The following is a 19,231-nucleotide window of genomic DNA, read 5'->3' on the forward strand; positions in this document are numbered from 1 at the left end:
ATTTTAGCACATTTAGTGCCTGGTTAAATTGCATTGCACGTTGTTAATGAATAAGTCTAGTTTTTCACTGAATACTGCTTACAGAAGTTGCCCAGTTTAGTGAGTTTATATTTAGATTTATATTTTGGTGAGGCATGTGGCTTATTTTGGGCTTTTGGGCTTTTGGGCACCTGCCAATACCAAACCCTTCTCTACATGCTGCCGAAGGTTTAATATCTTTATGCCTTTTCTTTAATGGTTTTATAATTTTCTCATAGTCTCATAGACAGGTTCTATTGGAATATTGGCTTGCATATATCCAGGCTGTGTGACCAGTACTAGTTACACTTAGTGCAAATAATTATTTTGCTACACTGAACCCATGGTAGGGGGCCTCCTAAATGAAAGCTTACTGAACTTGGTATTGTGATGCAAAACTGATCCTTGCTGCAAATAATTAAAATGTGCATAGCTGAGTAGTTGGTTTATATTATCCATCATTCAGTTGCCTGGACCATTGCATTGTGTGGTTTATAAATGTCCATGGGTATACAAATATAGCAGTACTTTGCAGTTGATCATAGCAGCAATTATAAACTAAATTTAAGAGATAGACGTAACTGAGGAGGAATTCTGTTACAGGTCACAGGCAGATGTGGGTAAAAGTAAGTAATGTGATTTGTATGCTGTGAGCAACAAATGACAGAGAGAGAGAGAGAGACAACAGTTTTGCGTTTGTCAGTCAAGTCCTCTGTATTTTATTTCTTTTCTTTACATTTAATTTTAATAAAATGTTGCATTGAAATGACATAGAAATATATAAAAAACATAATTTATGTAATTCAAGAATTCAGTATTCATAAATTATATATATATATAAAAAAAGATATATATATACTGCAAACTGTACATGCCCACTAATAATGGTCCTCTCCATCATTTGATCATCATTTGATTAATTACCACTGCTATGATCAAAAGAAAATATTTACATTGCAAACAACTCTTTTTTTTTATATATATAAAGAATTAATTTACTGTCTGCTTTATGTGGCCATTAATAGCGTGACATTAATTGCACCAGGAGTTGTGTTATTAGGGCGCAATCTATAATAAGCCTAATTTAGATAGAAAGGAGGCATGTTTGTGCTCAAAATTATTTTTCTTAATTTTAATACTCACGATGCTGCTCTATTTCAGTGCAATAGACATCTGGTTAATTTAGATGGTTGTCAGTTAATAAGTAATTATTTGATTCTCTCTTTGAATGCTGAAATCAGAACTGTACAGGTTTCTTGTGAAACAGGGATGGTTAGTTGTCATGGGCATAGTAGCCTTTATCTGCTCTTTTGCGCCTTAGAAATAATACACTTATCGCAGTCCAACAGAATCATGCACAAAAAGTCCAACCCTCTGTATGGCAGACATCCATGAAGTGTGCTCCTCAGATAAATACAGTGACTGGATTAGAGCACTGATCTGTGGCCCCCTATCAATCCATCAGTTGCCCTGGCTGGGAGCTATAGGAGTCCTAACAGTGTACCAGGAGACCAGGTGCCTCATGTATAAAAGAACACACAATACATACTTTAAAAAGTTTGCATGTAATTTCCTGCACACATATCTGGATTAACAAATGGCAAACTTTATTTCACGTGTACTATTATGCATATTTCTTTACCATGCATACACACTATTGTTGCCGTTTTAGCAACTCCAGAGAACTGAACTGAGCTTTTTCAATAAGCTTTTTGTTGAATTGAACAAATACTCTTAAAAGTATTTAGGAAATTGTCTGTTTTGTGATTCATTCAAGGTATAGTCTCAAAAAGGAAATTTCTCTCATCATTTACTCACCCTCATAATCAACCTCTTTCCAAACCATTCTAATTTATGCTTCCATGGAGCATGGAAAGAAGTTATTTAGCAGAATGTCCAGGATGGATTCTGCTTGACTGGGGCTGCAAAAAGGACAAAAAAGGGACATAAAGTAGTCCATACAACTTTTACGCTATATTTCAAGTCTTCTAAGAAGGCATTCACACAGGTCGAATTATTGCGTTAGAAGTGGAGATAGAGTGCAACGGAAATTAACAGAAGGCACATTTATAAGCATGTAAACTTCTATACACCATGGGTAATATTAGCACTTTTTTATCTGATGTGTTTAATGCTCATGAACATAGTCTGACAGTATGAAATGTGTAATATGTCATAAAGGGAGGCTGGCCCAGAACAGTGCAATTACAGTGCATCCGGAAAGTATTCACAGCGCTTCACTTTTTCCACATTTTGTTATGTTACATAGACCCAGTCTGAGGTCCAGAGCGCTCTGGAGCAGGTTTTCATCAAGGATGTCTCTGTACATTGCTGCATTCATCTTTCCCTCGATCCTGACTAGTCTCCCAGTTCCTGCCGCTGAAAAACATCCCTACAGCATGATGTTACCACCACCATGCTTCACTGTAGGGATGGTATTGGCCAGGTGATGAGCAGTGCCTGGTTTCCTCCAGACATGACGCTTGCCATTCAGGCCAAAGAGTTCAATCTTTGTTTCATCAGACCAGAGAATTTTGTTTCTCATGGTCTGAGGGTCCTTCAGGTGCCTTTTGGCAAACTCCAGGCGGGCAGTCATGTACCTTTTACTGAGGAGTGGCTTCCGTCTGGACACTCTACCATACAGGCCTGATTGGTGGAGTGCTGCAGAGATGGTTGTTCTTCTGGAAGGTTCTCCTGTCTGCACAGAGAAACGCTGGAGCACTGTCAGAGTGACCATCGGGTTCTTGGTCACCTCCCTGACTAAGGCCCTTCTCCCCGATCGCTCAGTTTGGCCGGGCGGCCAGCTCTAGGAAGAGTCCTGGTGGTTCCAAACTTCTTACATTTACGGATGATGGAGGCCACTGTGCTCATTGGGACCTTTTATGCTGCAGAAATTGTTCTGTACCCTTCCCCAGGTCTGTGTCTCAATACAATCCTGTCTCAGAAGTCTGCAGACAATTCCTTGGACTTCATGGCTTGGTTTGTGCTCTGACATGCACTGTTAACTGTGGGACCTTATATAGACAGGTGTGTATTTTACACAGAATTTACCACAGGTGGACTCCAATCAATTTGTAGAAACATCTCAAGGTTGATCAGTGGAAACAGGAAGCACCTGAGCTCAATTTTGAGTGTCATGGCAAAGGCTGTGAATACTTATGTACATGTGATTTTTTCGTTTTTTATTTTTAATAAATTCACAAAGATTTCAAACAGACTTCTTTCACATTGTCATTATGGGGTATTGTTTGTAGAATTTTGAGGAAAATAATGAATGAAATCAATTTTGGAATAAGGCTGTAACATAACAAAATGTGGAAAAAGTGAAGCACTGTGAATACTTTCCGGATGCACTGTATGTATAACACTTATTACCCTCATCAAACTGACAGGCAGAACCAAACGGCTGTCAGTTTTAATCCAGACAGCATTTTTAGATTCTCAGAACGTTATCAACAACCCCTTAACATTTTCAATTCACAGAAACAACCATATTATAATTCAATTTCACCATCTGATTTAATTTCTTCTTACATAATGTCTTCTTTCTGTCATAACAGGCGACAATTGGAATCGACTTCCTGTCAAAAACCATGTATTTGGAGGACAGAACGGTAAGCAGTCCAGTATGTTCTACCACAGCAGTAAATCAAATACACTACCCTCTTTTCCATTCAATGTCAAAGAGAAATAGTTTTAATGAAACCTGCCGGGAACTTTTTTAGCTTCAGTATATGGCTGGAGGCTTATGTATAATGAAAATAGAACTCAAGAGATTTCTTGTTAAAATAGGGTCTATAAATGTATAACCCAGAAGTGATTCCATGACCTTCACAGGGCAGTTTGGTGTGGTTTCATTAGGTCACATTGATCCATCTCTTTGCCGGACTCTGGATGTTTTTATGTTGTAGGCTATATTGTAATATTGTGAGTGTATATGTATTTTAGGGGCTGAATAATTTGACTGTTCAGTCGGGTGTTTCTGACTTGCAGGTTCGGTTGCAGTTGTGGGACACTGCAGGGCAGGAACGTTTCAGAAGCCTTATCCCAAGTTATATACGAGATTCCACTGTAGCTGTGGTGGTGTATGATATCACAAGTGAGTCACATAGGAATTGGCACTCCGAAATAAAAAGCAATGATCTATCCTAAAAGACAAATTAGCATGACTTGCATTGACAATTGCACACAAATGAGCCAAAAAGGGTCTCATTTTTAATTTCAGTTTCTTATGTCATTATTTTTACCTTTAGTTTATGTTCTGATTTATAAAACTATGCTTTGCATCAACACTGTACACGTGACTTTCAGTCAGAGGCAACCGCAGTACTCAACACTGTATTTTGACCGGATTAGAGGGCTTTCACACAGGAAGAATTAATTGAAGCAAGACAGAATGCAACTCAATGGAACAGAAAGAGTAAAGGGGTCAAAAGATGTTTTTTTAAAGCTGAAACAATCTCAACATAATAAAATTGAAAACTTAAGTCTATTTGCTGCCTTTTCACCCCTTTGACTTGAATTACTGTAAACAAAATAGAGTTTTTAAAATAGAGTAGAAATGACAGAAATTATTTTTAAAAACCAATTACTTGTTTCTCACAAAAATGGCAAATTAGAAATTGCACCACATGTACATGGACCTCCCTGCTAATATATCCACTGCTTGCATGCATACGCCCACACCCAGTTGTGCACTTCCAGTGCACAAAAATGGCAGAAGCGCTCTCACGAATGTAACATAAGTTGTAGGGCACAGTCATAGTACATAGCCCTGTGCTTAACATGGGTACAAAAATAGGGCAGTTTCCTAAAAATGCTATGCTGTTACACCTATAACACAGCAAGATGGGAGACATCTGCAAAAGACGTTCATTTCACACATGTACAATGACCAACAATTAAAAAAATTACGCAGATGGAACTCCATTGCCTCTGTCCCATTCTGAGTATTCGGTTGATTTGTCTATTGAGTACCTAAATAGCCAAAATTACAGAAATGCACATTTCTAATTCATGCTTGATTGTTCATGCTGTTTTGTGTAACTTCTTTAGCTCTGAAATACATTTTCAATATCAATATAACCAAAACAGCTAAAATTATTACAGCTGACCTATTTGTCATTTTGAGATGTGATTAATGTTGATTTTCAATAAAGTGTATGTGTTGTAGGTCTGTCCTTGTTTTACTGTAAACACTATAACCAGGTACATTTACCCCCAAAGATGTAAGAAGCAGCTTTAGGTTATTTTTCACAATAAAAAGATGACAGTTTTATTGTCCATAAGGCTCACTGTGGCTATCAGAGGTTGGAGTGTAATACATTAGCAGTTCACACAGGATTACAGCCGTATTGATATGGCCACTTCTCGGACATGAATTGAAATGCATCAGTTCACCTTGCCAAGTTCAAATTGACAGTTTCACCTTGAGGCAGAGACAGGGTTATTGATGTCAGGCCATCCTGGAGAGAAGCCATAAATGACATAATAAATCAAAAAGATTCTCTACCTTAATTTTCCGGGTCCTGTGTTCTCAACGAGTTAAGACGCTGACTACCACCCCTGGAGTCTTGAGTTCGAATTCAGGGCGTGCTGGAGTGACTCCAGCCAGGTCTCCTGAGCAACCAAATTGGCGCAGTTGCTAAGGAGTGTAGAGTCACATGGGGTAACCTCCTCGTGGTCGCTATAATGTGTGGTTCTCGCTCTTGGTGGGTGCATGGTGAGTTGTGCATGGATGCCGCGGAGAATAGCGTGATGCCTCCACAAGCGCTATGTCTCCGCGGTAACGTGCTCAACTCAACATGCATCCCAGCAAGAGCAAGAACCATTGGATTAATGGTCTCAGACACAGAGGCAACTGAGATTCCTCCTCCGCTACCTGGATTGAGGCAAATCACTACGCCACCACGAGGACTTAGAGTGTATTGGGAATTGGGCATTCCAAATTGGGGAGAGAAAAGTAGAAAAAAAAATTCTCTACCCAAAAATCTGCTGTTGAACATTTTATCAGACTGACAATAACTCACAGTGGTGCACAGTAGCTAAATGTGCAAGCTAACATTTGGTTGTTTTGAATATTTGAACTGCTCTCCTCACCTCTCTCTCTTCCTATCTATCTCTACAAAGATGTGAATTCATTCCAGCAAACTTCCAAATGGATCGATGATGTCAGAACGGAGAGAGGAAGTGATGTCATCATCATGCTTGTGGGCAATAAAACAGATCTGGCAGATAAGAGGTGAGTTTTAATAAATCCTCACACATTCTCGGATGTTTTCATTATAAAGCTGCTCACCAGAGTGTATGTCAAGACTGTCAGTTTCTTTAAATAGATTAGCAGAAAAACAAGCAGGTAGCCTGTACAATAACAATCAGACTTATTCTCACTGTAGACTTTTGGTAATGAAGGAAGGTGGGTAATTTCACAACAAACTCAAAAAAGAGATGGAAAAATAGCTGTAAAAAAAAAAAGTTACCCGTAAAATTATCTCTCCCTTTCTTCCCTCTCTAAGTTCTGTTTGAAACACTTTCCACTTGTGCATTATTTGGTAAAAATCCTGAATTTCTTGCCACTTTAATACAGAAGCAGCTTCTATAAAAACAAACAGGGAAGACCGGGGCTCATTGTGACACAGTGTAGTGGCCATGAGGGCTTTATCTTAATAACTATAAGGTTTTGAGTGAGCAGTCCAATTTCACAAATATGTGTTTTATTTTTCTAGAAGTATAATGGTTCGAACACCAATTTTTTTTGTGAATTCTACTCTTAAAACAAACATTTCAATATCATATTTTTATGATAGCTGTTCAGTAAACAAGTGCGCACAATACAACCACACTGGCATGCATCGAGGCAAGGGTCAACTATAGAATTAAGGTAAGATCCTACTAAGATTCTAATTGAAAGTGTGTTCTGAGGACAAGGGTATATTTTTCATAAATGTCAGGTTGAGGTAAGTTGTCACATTTTTATTGAGACCGATTGTCACGTGTTTTAAATTTGATAAAATTATACAAATTATCAATTAATTAATCCTAAACACAGACACACATGCAGCGCGGACGCATGCGTCTCTCTCGAACTGGCACCTCCGGCTCCCCTTTTTCTCTCTCTCTCGCTGATCAGCTGATTCAGTGCATGGCCTGGCCACACCCTCCTCCTCGTCACACTCCTCCCCCGCCCGATTCAGGCCTGGGCACCAACATACAGCGCCACTTTATCTCGCTGTCCCGCCGATCAGCTGATTCAGTGCCGGCCATGCACCATCACGGCACTGCCACACCCTCCTCTTCATCACAGTATGTTACCTCAACCATTTTTGCTTATTAATCCTTGAGGCATAGCATTTTATTTCTGTGGTGGTGGTGGTGGTGGTGGTGGCACATATGTACTTAAAAATCACAGGGAAACTATATTGATTTTTGGTTATCATACACAGCTGGCAGAAAATAAGGTGCGCACTGATTGTCATAACAATGGCTAAGGTTAAAGTGGCTGTGGCGTGTCAAAATGCAGAGCAAGATGAACTGTAGGTTGTGGCAAGTGTGAAGTGCTAGTTCAAAAACAAAAATATAATGCAATCACCCTGTGTCTTAAGATAGTACTCAAATATGAGTTTAGTCCTTACTATACCATTCTACCAACAATAATAGAAATTAAAAATATTGCTTTTTTTTTCTTTATTCACAACCTCAATGATACAAGTATTTTAAAGGGTTCCCTCTGCACTTAAGATTAGAAAAAAAAATCATTTAGATGGTGAAATATTTGTATAAAATTACTTTCTTTTTTTTCTTTTTAATTCCCTTTTCTTCACAATTTGGCATGCCCAATTCCCACTACTTACTAGATCCTCATGGTGGTGCGGTTACTTACAAGTCTCAGTTGCCTCTGCTTCTGAGACAGTCAATCCATGCACCTTTTCATGTGGCTCGCTTTGCATGACACTGCGGAGACTCACAGCACGTGGAAGCTCATGCTATTCTCCGTGATCCACATGCAACTTACCACGCACCCTATTAAGTACAAGAACCACTAATTGCGACCACAAGGAGGTCACTCCATGTGACTCTACCCTCCCTAGCAACTGGGCCAATTTGGTTTCTTAATAGACCTGGCTGGAGTCACTCAGCACACCCTGGATTTGAGCTCATGACTCCAGGGGTGGTAGTCAGCATCAATATTCGCTGAGCTACCCAGGTCCCGTAAAATCCCTTTATTGAAAATGCGATTTAAATGTCATATGCTTCACCACAACCTACAGATCAGAGCAACTTGTTCATCAAACAAACTACACTTTTGTATGAAATGCCCATTTCATGCTCGACTTGCTCACTCCTTTTATATCCTTTTGAGTCCTGAGATAAATAAAACCCTGCCCTTCTCTCTCTGTTTCTGTCATTTTCTTTTACTGTTCATTTCCCAGGGGGAGGTCCGTGTTTGTCCTTCCCATCAATAATAACATCCCTCTATATTTTTCATCCTCCATTGCACCTCCTGATTCAGGTTATCCATACTAATTTACAGCTCTCAATCTTATGGGACTTGGAAAGACATAACATTTATTAGGACTAGAACAGTTTATTAGAAACAAGAACAGGAGGTATTAGAAGTATTAGAGCAGTAATAGGTTTGACTGATATTTGTATCCAATATTTACACTTTCTCCCTTTTCAGTAGGTTTACCTATAAGTTTTACAGAAATTACGACACATTACAGAAAATTAGATGTGTGTTTGTCAATAATTATTATAATATATCATTATATAAATTCTTTGTGACTATGCACAATATCAGTCTTGAAAATAAGGGTGTTCGGATGTTAGTGATGTCTTTAGTTTAGTTAACTATTGTGTGTAAAAGTAGAAACATTTTGTTTACCCATGCTACTGGACTCTTAAATATAGTGAACAAACCTTTTATTTATTAAAACCATTTATAATTTAACTGCTCTGCACCAATAGGCATACTAACTTAAGGAAGGAATTGGCATATTAATGCAATACCCTAAACCTAATCATTAGTGTGTTTAATGATTGCCATTACAGTTTTTGATTTTCTTTGATTTATTTCAATTAATTTTAAAACTTGAATATGCTTTACTATTAATGTGTTTAATGATATATTTCTGTTCATGAAGTCAGGCAGTAATCATTCAGTAACTCTTTGCAGAAAAAGAGCTTTTGAGAGAAACTGATTGTTTTTAATGAGTCACCATGGCAATCAATACTGCACACTGAGGTAGATCTGAACTTGTATCGTAATGTGTTTAAATATGAGTGATATGCAGGGTACGTTTCCACGACGACTGTGATAGAATATGGCCAGTGGAGCTGGCTACAATGAGAGAGTAACAGGCTGATAATGAAGCTGGTTAGGTCTGTGCTAACATGAAACCTCACTGCTGAGATAGAGAGAGACCGAGCAACCCTTATCTCAAAATGTAAATTTTCCTCATACACCTCCATAAATGTATTTTATTATGATATGTGTGGTATGCCATTGTCTATCAAAAATTAGATGAATGTGGTTCGAAGGAGAAATTTCCCTCTATACTGTAGAAACTTTGTGAAATGCCATTTTTTTTTTTAGTCCACCAGTAGTTCAGTCCAGTCACAGTGTCTCTCCTCGCTCACTAATACAGAATGATACAATGCACAGTCTGTTTGCGAGACACCAAACAACAGGCAATTTCGGGGATCTTAAAGAACAGCCTTGTTCGCAGTGACAGTACATCAACCCCAACCTCTCTCCTCCTCTCTTTCTCTTCTGTATTTGTAATCTCCAGCCCTGTGACTAATTAATCTGGATGAAAGCAGGAAAAGTGTGGTGATTGGCACTGTCTTCAGCAAGACTGGTCGATTCACATCACACCATGGAGGGTCAATGGAGCCTCATGAAGCTGTGGGTTTAAGATACTTCATGGTGTTAGACTCAAAGTCGGTTTTATGTTGATTTTTAACATATTAGCGAGCAATGGAGCCATTTTTTTTTTTAAGGAATGTTCCAGGTTCAGTACAGTTAATCTCAATCGACAGCATTTGTAGCATAATGTTGATTACTACAAAAATGTATTTTCGTCCCTCCTTTTCTTTAAAAGAGCAAAAATCAAGGTTAAAGTGAGGCACTTACAATGGAAGAGAATTGGAAACATTTTGGAGGGTTTAAACAGAAATGTGAAGCTTATAATTTAAAAAAAGCACTTGCATTCTTTCTTCTGTTAAAATTGTGAATTATTTGATCTGTAAAGTTGTTTAAATTGTCATTTTAGGGTTTGTTGACATTACATCATCATGGTAACGAAGTTTTAAAAATGGTTACTTTACACAGAAAAGGTTTTTAAGTGACTTCATCACTCTAAAATCATGTTTACACTCATATCCTTTGTTTTTTGGCTATACTTTTGAAACAGTATATTAATGTACAAAAATAGGCCCCCCATTCACTTCCATTGTAAGTGCCTCACTGTAACCTCAAATTCTATAAAAAAAAAAAATTATGAAAAGGAGGAATGAGTCGAAAAAATTTTTTTGTGGTAATCAACATTATACCACAAATGCTGTTGAATGAGGTTAACTTGTATTGAACCCATTACTTTGTGATTCCTTTCAACTGTTCTGTGCAGTGGAACCAGCTGAACTAGCATGGGGTCTAAATTGCTTTTTTCAGCAGGGTGGTCTGTTAAGGCCCCTGCACACTTCCTATGAAATCAAATAATGAATAGGTGTGATGTCATTTAGAACAAAATCTGGCCAAAAAGGTGTTTTTGAGTTCGTTTCAGTGGTTCATAACAGATCGGCAAAATTTCAGGAAAACATATTAGCAGCTGCTAAAAACCTTCTTACATTTACATTTATGCATTTGGCAGACGCTTTTATCCAAAGCGACTTACAGTGCCATTATTGCAGGGACAGTCCCCCCGGAGCAACCTGGAGTTAAGTGCCTTGCTCAAGGACACAATGGTGGTGGCTGTGGGGATCGAACCTACAACCTTCTGCTTAACAGTTCAGTGCTTTAGCCCGCTACGTCATCACCACTGCCATTCTTACTGTCATTGGTCCATGTCATCGGTAGGTGTGACCTGGAGCTGCACCTACTTTGAGGCACTCAGCTAATTCCTGTTCAGTCAGTTAAGATCAGTCAACATGAATACACCGGCATGTAGATTTATTAGCGAACTGGTGTAAACTGAAATGTCATGTAAGTTTGCACAAGAGAAATTAGAACATGTCATGCGATTTTTATTATTTTTTATTATTAGACTTCAAAATGATTGTAATCTACTCAAATACTCTCAAGTGCCCATTCACACTGTCATTTAATATGCTACATCACTCATGTGCCATCTGCAGCCAAAAGCCATTCACACATCTGCCCAAATTAAGATATGCCTATCATCATTCTTTTATCTGTAAAAGAATTAGCATTCTTTTGTACACCCATGTTCGCAGTAGTATCAGTGTCATCAAAAATGAGTGTACAGTAATTGCCGCATATTATGGCCGCGTATAGCATGTTAGCTCATTAGCAACATAAATGCACATGGTAAACATTACAAATTACATATTATCTACTGCATATATATTACTTTAAATCATGATCTAATAGTTACAGATTTTTGTTTTACTGATATTAATTGAATTCTGCTCATAGAATGCGGTATGAAGTAATTGATAACACATTTTAATGTCATATTTATGTTTTACATGTAGTCTTAACCATCCTCATTTTAATGTGCCTCTAAAAGTCTCCCCTGCAGCGTGGCCAGTGTCTGAATGTTCATGAACAGTACATCGCTGCACAGCTTTTCGAACTTCTATTTAGCTCTCAGCACAGAATGAAGAAGAGTGTGCTGGGGCCCACATGTAATCCAGGAGCAAAATACAAAAGATAAATCCAAACGGGTAAATTCAGAATACAGGCAAAATACAAACACAAGAGATAATCCAAATACTGAATGGGTAAATCCAGATCAGAGCAGGAACAAATGGGAACAGATAGAAGCAAACCGTTACACTGTACAATACACACAAATCAATGTACACAGAACATTCATTAACAACCGACCAATAGAACTGAAAACAGAACACTTAAATACAAAACAGGATAACACACAAACAAGAAACACCTGGAACAGATAATTAAACAGGCCAATGACAAAACAGAACGACAATGAGGTACAAACCCCATAACAAAATACAAACAGGAAACAGGAACAAGGGACAGAAAACAGGGATGTTTGACCTCTAGCGGTCATCCAGAACATTACACAGATACACAGAACAAATACAGAATAGAGTAACTAAATATAACACAGACATAAATCCAAGCTTGTCCAAGCTTGATGACCTTCACCGGTTGTCCAAAATATGTTGCACTGTCAATAATACAATTGAAGGTGGATCCTCTGTCACAGAGTAAAAAGACTCTGTGTGCACAGGTTATATTAAAAACCTTGGGTCAGGCCGTTGCCATGGCACCCAGTGATAAGTCAGGAGCGAACAACTTGTCAACATTTGTCGATATGTGACATGAAAGAATTACTGTTAGTGTATATAAACAGGGCTGTAAACACCATAGACCATGATGGGTACATTTCCTGCCACTAAACATGTATATTTTATAATACTGAAAGATTGTTGGTCTAACAGATCTGAAATAAGTAAATGTGGGTGTAAAGCACGTTTTTCTGTTCAGATTAAGCTTGTTCCTCAGAGGAACAGATGGTGCTGCACTCTTCCAAATACCCTACTTGATGTCAGCTGAGATTACCTACCCTTGAGCCAATAACAAACAGAAAGAGACACATTCAGCACAACCTAGCTCATCAATCTAAAGGTCAAGATGAACCACTTGTTCAATGAGCAGTGCTGTTTGCATTTAAATAAAACATTCAACAAACTATTCATAAAAGTGTCTGCCAAATGAATAAATGTAAATGTATTCTTACTTGTAAATGTAAGTCCTTTAGAACTACCAGAATTTTTTTCACTGATGACTAAAACTAACAGTTTACCCAAATATGGAAAATCTATATTTACTCACCCTCATGTTGTACCAAACCCATCTCTTTCTTCTGCGGAACACAAAAGGAGATGTTGCTGCTATATATATATATATATATATATATATATATAAATCCTTGACTCTCAGTCATGAGTGTCCTCTCTGTTTTTATGGTTTGAGAATGGCTTCCTGCATGTTGGTTACTTATTAAAAATATTTAAAATAAAAGCCAATAATATATTAAACTAAATTGTATATTTTTTAAAGATGTTATATATAAATATTTTATAAGATATATCAATTATTATTCTTAACTGCTTATGCCAAAACTTTTTTTAAATTAATGGGACCCTTTTTATTTATTAGTTGTTTACTGTCTCCGGACAATTACACATTTCACTTTAGAGAATGCCCCAGACCCAGGGAAAAAAAATAAATCAATCTGTATTACTTTGAACAAAAAAATCATCTCGGTTACTAACCTGATGGAGGGAATGAGACGTTGTGTCGATGAATTGACACTAGGGGTCGCTCCTGCGGAGCCCAGACATTTTGAGAAAAGGCCAATGAGAATTGGCGTGTGGAATTTGCATGCCACTCCCCCGGACATACGGGTATAAAAGGAGTGACGCTGCAAATACACATCAAGTATCGCACTGAGGAGCCGAGCCAAAGACCCGGTGCTTTCAGCGGATGGTTCAGTATTGTGGCTGGCGGGACACAACGTCTCGTTCCCTCCATCAGGGAACGAAGGTTACGTCAGTAACCGAGACTACAAACACGCCAACCCAGGGCAGAGGGCCCTCTTTCCAAGGAAGACACTGTTTACCGGTAGGGAAACCATTTTGCGGGATGTGTTAGGTGTTGCCCAACCCGCAGCTCTACATATGTCTGCTAGAGAGGCACCATGGGACAATGCCCACGAAGCCGCAACACCCCTGGTAGAATGGGCTCGTAGGCCAGCAGGGCGACCCAGTGGGCGATCCTCTGTCTGGAGACAGCGCTTCCCTTCCGCTGTCCGCCGAAGCAAACAAAGAGGCGTGCGGTCCAAGTAGATGCGAAGAGCACACATCGGCAAGCAACGCCAAGGCTGGGTCTGCCTCCTCCTGGGGCAGCCCTTGCAGGAGAGAGCGTCTTTATCTCTGCTGACTCAAGGGCCCCGAAGGACCACGGAGAGGTCCCACGAGGGAACGGAGAGGTCCCCTGCAGAAAGGAAAGCACTGATCCAACTGCGCATCTCTGGGGGTCTTCACCATGGGAAGAACACCACTGAGCAAACATAAAGGCCATAAAGGCGCCTCGTTGAGGGGGCTCTCGCCTGAGTGATCATGTCTACCACCGCAGGTGGTAGGCCACCTAAGTCTACCGCGTCCCGTCCAAGGGCCAGACATGTAGATTCCAGTGGTCTGGTCACGGGTGCCAGATGGTGCCCTGACCCTGAGAAAGAAGGTCCTTCCTCAGGGGAATTCGCCAAGGGGGGCTGTCTCGAGGAGCATGAGGTCCGAGAACCAAATCCGGGAGGGCCAATAAGGGGCCACTAAGAGGACCTGCTCCCCGTCCTCCCTGACTTTGCACAACGTCTGTGCAAGTAGGCTCACTGGGGGAAACGCATACTTGCGAAGCCCCGGGGGCCAGCTGTGTGCCAGGGCATCTGTGCCGAGGGGGGGCCTCGGTCAGAGAGTACCAAAGTGGGCAATGGGTGGATTCCGGGGAAGCGAACAGGTCTACCTGTGCTTGGCCGAATCGAATCCAGATCAGCTGAACCACATGGGGGTGGAGCCTCCACTCTCCCCTGGATGTAACCTGCCGCGACAGCATGTCTGCTGTGCTGTTGAGGTAGCCTGGGATGTGAGTGGCCCTCAGCGAATTGAGTCGGTGCTGACTCCAAATGAGGAGACGGCGGGCGAGTTGTGACAAGCGGCGAGAGCGTAGACCGCCTTGGCGGTTGATATATGCCGCCGCGGCTGTGTTGTCCGTCCGGAGCAACAAATGCTTGCCCCGGATCAACGGCAAAAGCCTTCTCAGGGCAAGTAGTACTGCCAGCAACTTGAGGCAGTTGATGTGCCAGTGCAGTCGCGGGCCAGTCCAAGGGCCAGCGACTGAGTGCCCGCTGCATACGGCGCCCCAGCCCCGTTGGGAGGCATCTATCGTGACCACGACGTGCCTGGAGACCTGGCCTAGGGGAACTCCTGCCCGTAAGAATGCTAGGTCTGACCAGGGGCTGAGAGAGCGGCAACGCGTCTGCGTGACGAGGACGCAGTGTGTGCCGTGGGAGGGACAGTGGGGGAGGGAATGGTCTGCTTACCAGCTCCTGAAGTGCAGTTTCCTGAGTCCCAGGGCTGCCCGTCTCAGGGGCGCTTCGAAGCCTTCTTAGGGTTCTTCGGGGCCGGCCGTGAGGTGTTGCCCGGAGGGCGAAGTCGGTCGGCGAATGCAGCTCCTGCATTAGACCCGGGTCAGGACTACCCTTGTGTAGTTCTCTAAGTGCCTTAGCTTGGTGCACCTGCAGGAGTGCCATGGCATGCAAGGCAGAGGCGGCATGCCCAGCAGCGCTGTAGGCTTTAGCCGTCAGAGACGACGTCAGCCTACAGGCCCTGGACGGAAGCCTCGGGCAGTTCCGCCAGGTGGAGGCATTTTGCGGGCATTAGTGCACCGCGACCGCTTGGTCCACCTGGGGAATTGCCGAGTAGCCCCTTGCGTGGGTAGCACCCAGACACAGGAGGCAGCCTGACGGGGAGAGAGAACGACCGCAACCAGGAAATACACACAAATGGAAAGATATCTTGAAAATGACGCTTCACCGTTTGCGCCACTCTTTTAGAGAAATATACTCTTTTTTTGGTGTTTTTATATATATATATATATATAATGTATGTGAATGGAAATATAAATGTATATATAAACAAAGATATTCACTCCGTGAGCTCTTTTTCAGCTGCTGAAGCACCCAGGGGTGTGTGCTCAGCACGACGTAGTATGCGAGGGGGAGGAACGCTGGAAAGCGCCGTAAAACCAAAAGCTTGTAGAGATGAATGAACGGCAGAGGAATTCAGCTCTGTGACTGCTCTCTCGGCTCCTTAGAACATATCTGATGTGTATTTGCAGCGTCACTCCTTTTATACCCGTATGTCCGGGAAGTGCCATGCAAATTCCACACGCCAATTCTCATTGGCCTTTTCTCAAAATCAGAGATGTCTGGGCTCCGCAGGAGCGACCCCTAGTGTCAACTCATCGACACAACGTCGAGTGAGTGACAGACGGGGAACAAAAGCACATTCATCATAATAGAGGTGTATTCAAGAAATGGTCTAGGTCTAGTGTGAATTGCATTGTTAATTTATTTTTGAATATATCTAGCCAAATAATAAACATCTCATCATTGACCAATAAACAAGAAGTTAATTTAGGCTGAGTTCGTAATGGCATACTATCCATACTACTCATACTACTTCTGCCATATGTGTCTATATACTTGTAAAGGGATCCATGGAAAGGAGGAGGTGAGAACCGTCTTTTCAATATAAATAATAGTTTAATGATAAACTTAAAAGACAACATAAACACACACATGACGGACATGTCCGTAAACGTTCTCTCTCTCCCGCACGATCCTCTGCAGTCGACCTTTATCCCTCACGGAGGCTTAATTAGCCTAATACGGGACCGGGTGTGTAGGATCACGACCCGGCCCCGCCCTCCGCCCTGCCACAATACTGTATGTATCTAGAGTAATTTTTTGGCACAACATGGACAGTTATTTTGTCTGTTTTTGCTTCACTAATTAAAATAGTTCCAAATGAAGATGAAGCAGGATCTTGCATGTCACCTAGCACTGCACAGAATGGCTGTCTATCTGGAGTACCTCAAAAACAGACTGTGAAAGTGGATTTATAATACTGTGGAGCATCACAGTGCTGTTATACTTAACATTGTCACTCTTGCACAGCCACTTGTCCAATAACTGTTGTATAAATGCAATCATGGCATATTTGAACTCAATGACATTGTGTGTAAAATGTATGTGTGCAGTTTCTGTGAGACATTCTGTGCCATCAGCATTTTATTTTGTACTACATGTCCTCGGTCCTCCATTTAATCCCTTATATCTTTTGTTACGTGAATTTTTAAATATTTCCCTTGTGGCTACTATGGGACTTCAAAAGCGTATTTGTTAACCAGAGATATACTTCAGGGTCAGGTTTGGAGTTCCAGAGCATACAGACTTGTGGGATAGTTACATTGTTTTGGTTTTTTGTCACTTGGCTTTTAGATGTTAAGCATAATGGCGTCTGTTGTGTTTCATCTCCTTTAAATTTTCTGCTGTCACCCTTTACCTTCCCTAAGGGTTTTAAGGTTTTTTTAATAGATAGTTAAGGGGCACCAAAATGTATCTATGCTGTTTTTGATCTTGAAAAAAAAAACAACTTCAAACCAAATCTTATGTTCATGTGACTCAAGTTATTTAAAAGTCAGATTTTTTTTTTTCTTTTTAATTTTTGGAACACTTCATGCTGTAGTTCTACCATGGATGATAAGTTGACTGTATCTCTGAGGAAGCCATGTTAAATCTATGTTATACCCTTCATACATAGATTAAGATTCAGCATGCGCAAACATTCACAGTCATCTTTCTGCTCAACCCACTGTTCTGTAATGTCTTATAGTAGATGCAGTGAATATAGTAAAAACCCTCCCAATATGTCAAATCCGCTTTTTGAAGTGTCCCTCCCAGTATTTAGATTATTGATCAAGAATTTTTTTTTTTTCAATGGCCAATTCTTATACTTCTAAAATCCTAAATATTCTTATACTTCTAAAATCTTCCAATCCTAAAATTTGGTTACAGCTTTGCCAAATACTAACACAAAATGCCTTATTTTTCAACTCTTTCATAGTAGGTTAGGGGTTTATTTAAATGTACCTGTAATTTGAAATGTTAACTTAGTAAATTGGAGTAGTATCATATTTTTTTGACACAATTAGTTTTTTGTGACAAAGACATTCCACTTTTTTTTTTTTTCATAAAATGCATAAAGCATATTAGAAGAAAATGCATTCTAATACATTGAAAACATATATTTCTTTCAAATAAAGTGCTTTAGATAGAGATTGATTTTTAACCCATTAAAACATTACGATAATGAATGGGGACATGAAAATTGGCAGATATTAGTATGAAAAATAAACATTTAGAAGTTCAGTATCATGATAATTATATCAATAGTATTGTACATATTCAGTTGACACAAATGGCATCAGGTTCTCAGAATGAGCCATGTACTCTGAGAAGCAATGAGCCATTAATTTGATTCAGGAGTTGAATAAACTCATGTAGTGCCTCCGAGCTCTTGTCTGTGGAGAGAACAAAAGTGTTTGGGTGGTTGCGTCATGGCTGTCCCAGCAGACAGAGCTCATTACTTTAAATACAGCACATCCCATTCCCTTCCTACTGCTCTGAGATACAGCTAGTCTCCTCTCATCTCTCTTGCTCCTCAGTCTACTAATTTCTTTGAAGTCTCCCAACCACCTCAATAATTCTGTCACACACACATAAACTAGCTCCATAGGCACAGACATGGATTAATGTCACAAGTGTGTCATACAATTGAGGTTTAATTAATGGGCCTTCCTTTTGTGCAATTAATCAGTTTCAACATAATTTAATTAGAGTTTGAAAAGATGAAGTTAGAGAGGCAGTGACTGATGCTGTTGTCTCAGAGCCTGTGTTGTCTGATAATAATAATTCACCCATGGTCTGCAACCCACAAAGCACTTGATCAAAACCAAATTTGCATTATTGCTGTTTTCATACATCATGTTGGCTGGGTAGTTATGTGATACTGGTAGCCATTACGATAGTGACAGAATGATGATTTGTTCTAATGTGCAGTCTTGGTTAGTGTGGCCTCAATTTCGTTGCCATTATTCTTTGTTTGCATGAAAGTCCCGTTGAAAAGTCCAGCTATGCTGCACTATAAAAAGAAGCACCCTACAATTGTTTCCTTAAAGAGCTATTTGTACTTGATCTAACAAATCGCTATGCTGGTCTAAGCTGATCTTTTCAATGTAGAAATTCTTGTACCCTTCAAGTGGAGTCGGAAATATCGTAATTAGAGTTTTGAGTATGTTATTGACCCAACAAAGTTGTATTTATGAGGGGGAAACTTCTAAATGATACCCAGATTTCTGAGTTGGGACATTGGGAGG

General features: G+C 40.2%; 1 protein-coding gene across 2 annotated transcripts in view; it reads left to right on the plus strand.

The window, feature by feature from the left end:
• rab6ba (RAB6B, member RAS oncogene family a) overlaps positions 1-19,231 on the plus strand; it is a 139,259-nt gene that overhangs the window by 100,910 nt on the left and 19,118 nt on the right. The window contains exons 3-5 of one of the 2 annotated variants that reach the window (XM_052141269.1): positions 3,579-3,632; positions 3,991-4,117; positions 6,148-6,259. In XM_052141269.1, the coding sequence (XP_051997229.1) occupies positions 3,579-3,632; positions 3,991-4,117; positions 6,148-6,259 (293 nt within the window). The remainder of the gene's footprint in view (positions 1-3,578; positions 3,633-3,990; positions 4,118-6,147; positions 6,260-19,231) is intronic. The other variant, XM_052141270.1, reaches the window with a different exon arrangement.

The sequence above is a fragment of the Xyrauchen texanus genome, chromosome 13 (genome assembly GCF_025860055.1).
Source record: "Xyrauchen texanus isolate HMW12.3.18 chromosome 13, RBS_HiC_50CHRs, whole genome shotgun sequence".
In the NCBI taxonomy this organism is placed as follows: domain Eukaryota; kingdom Metazoa; phylum Chordata; class Actinopteri; order Cypriniformes; family Catostomidae; genus Xyrauchen; species Xyrauchen texanus.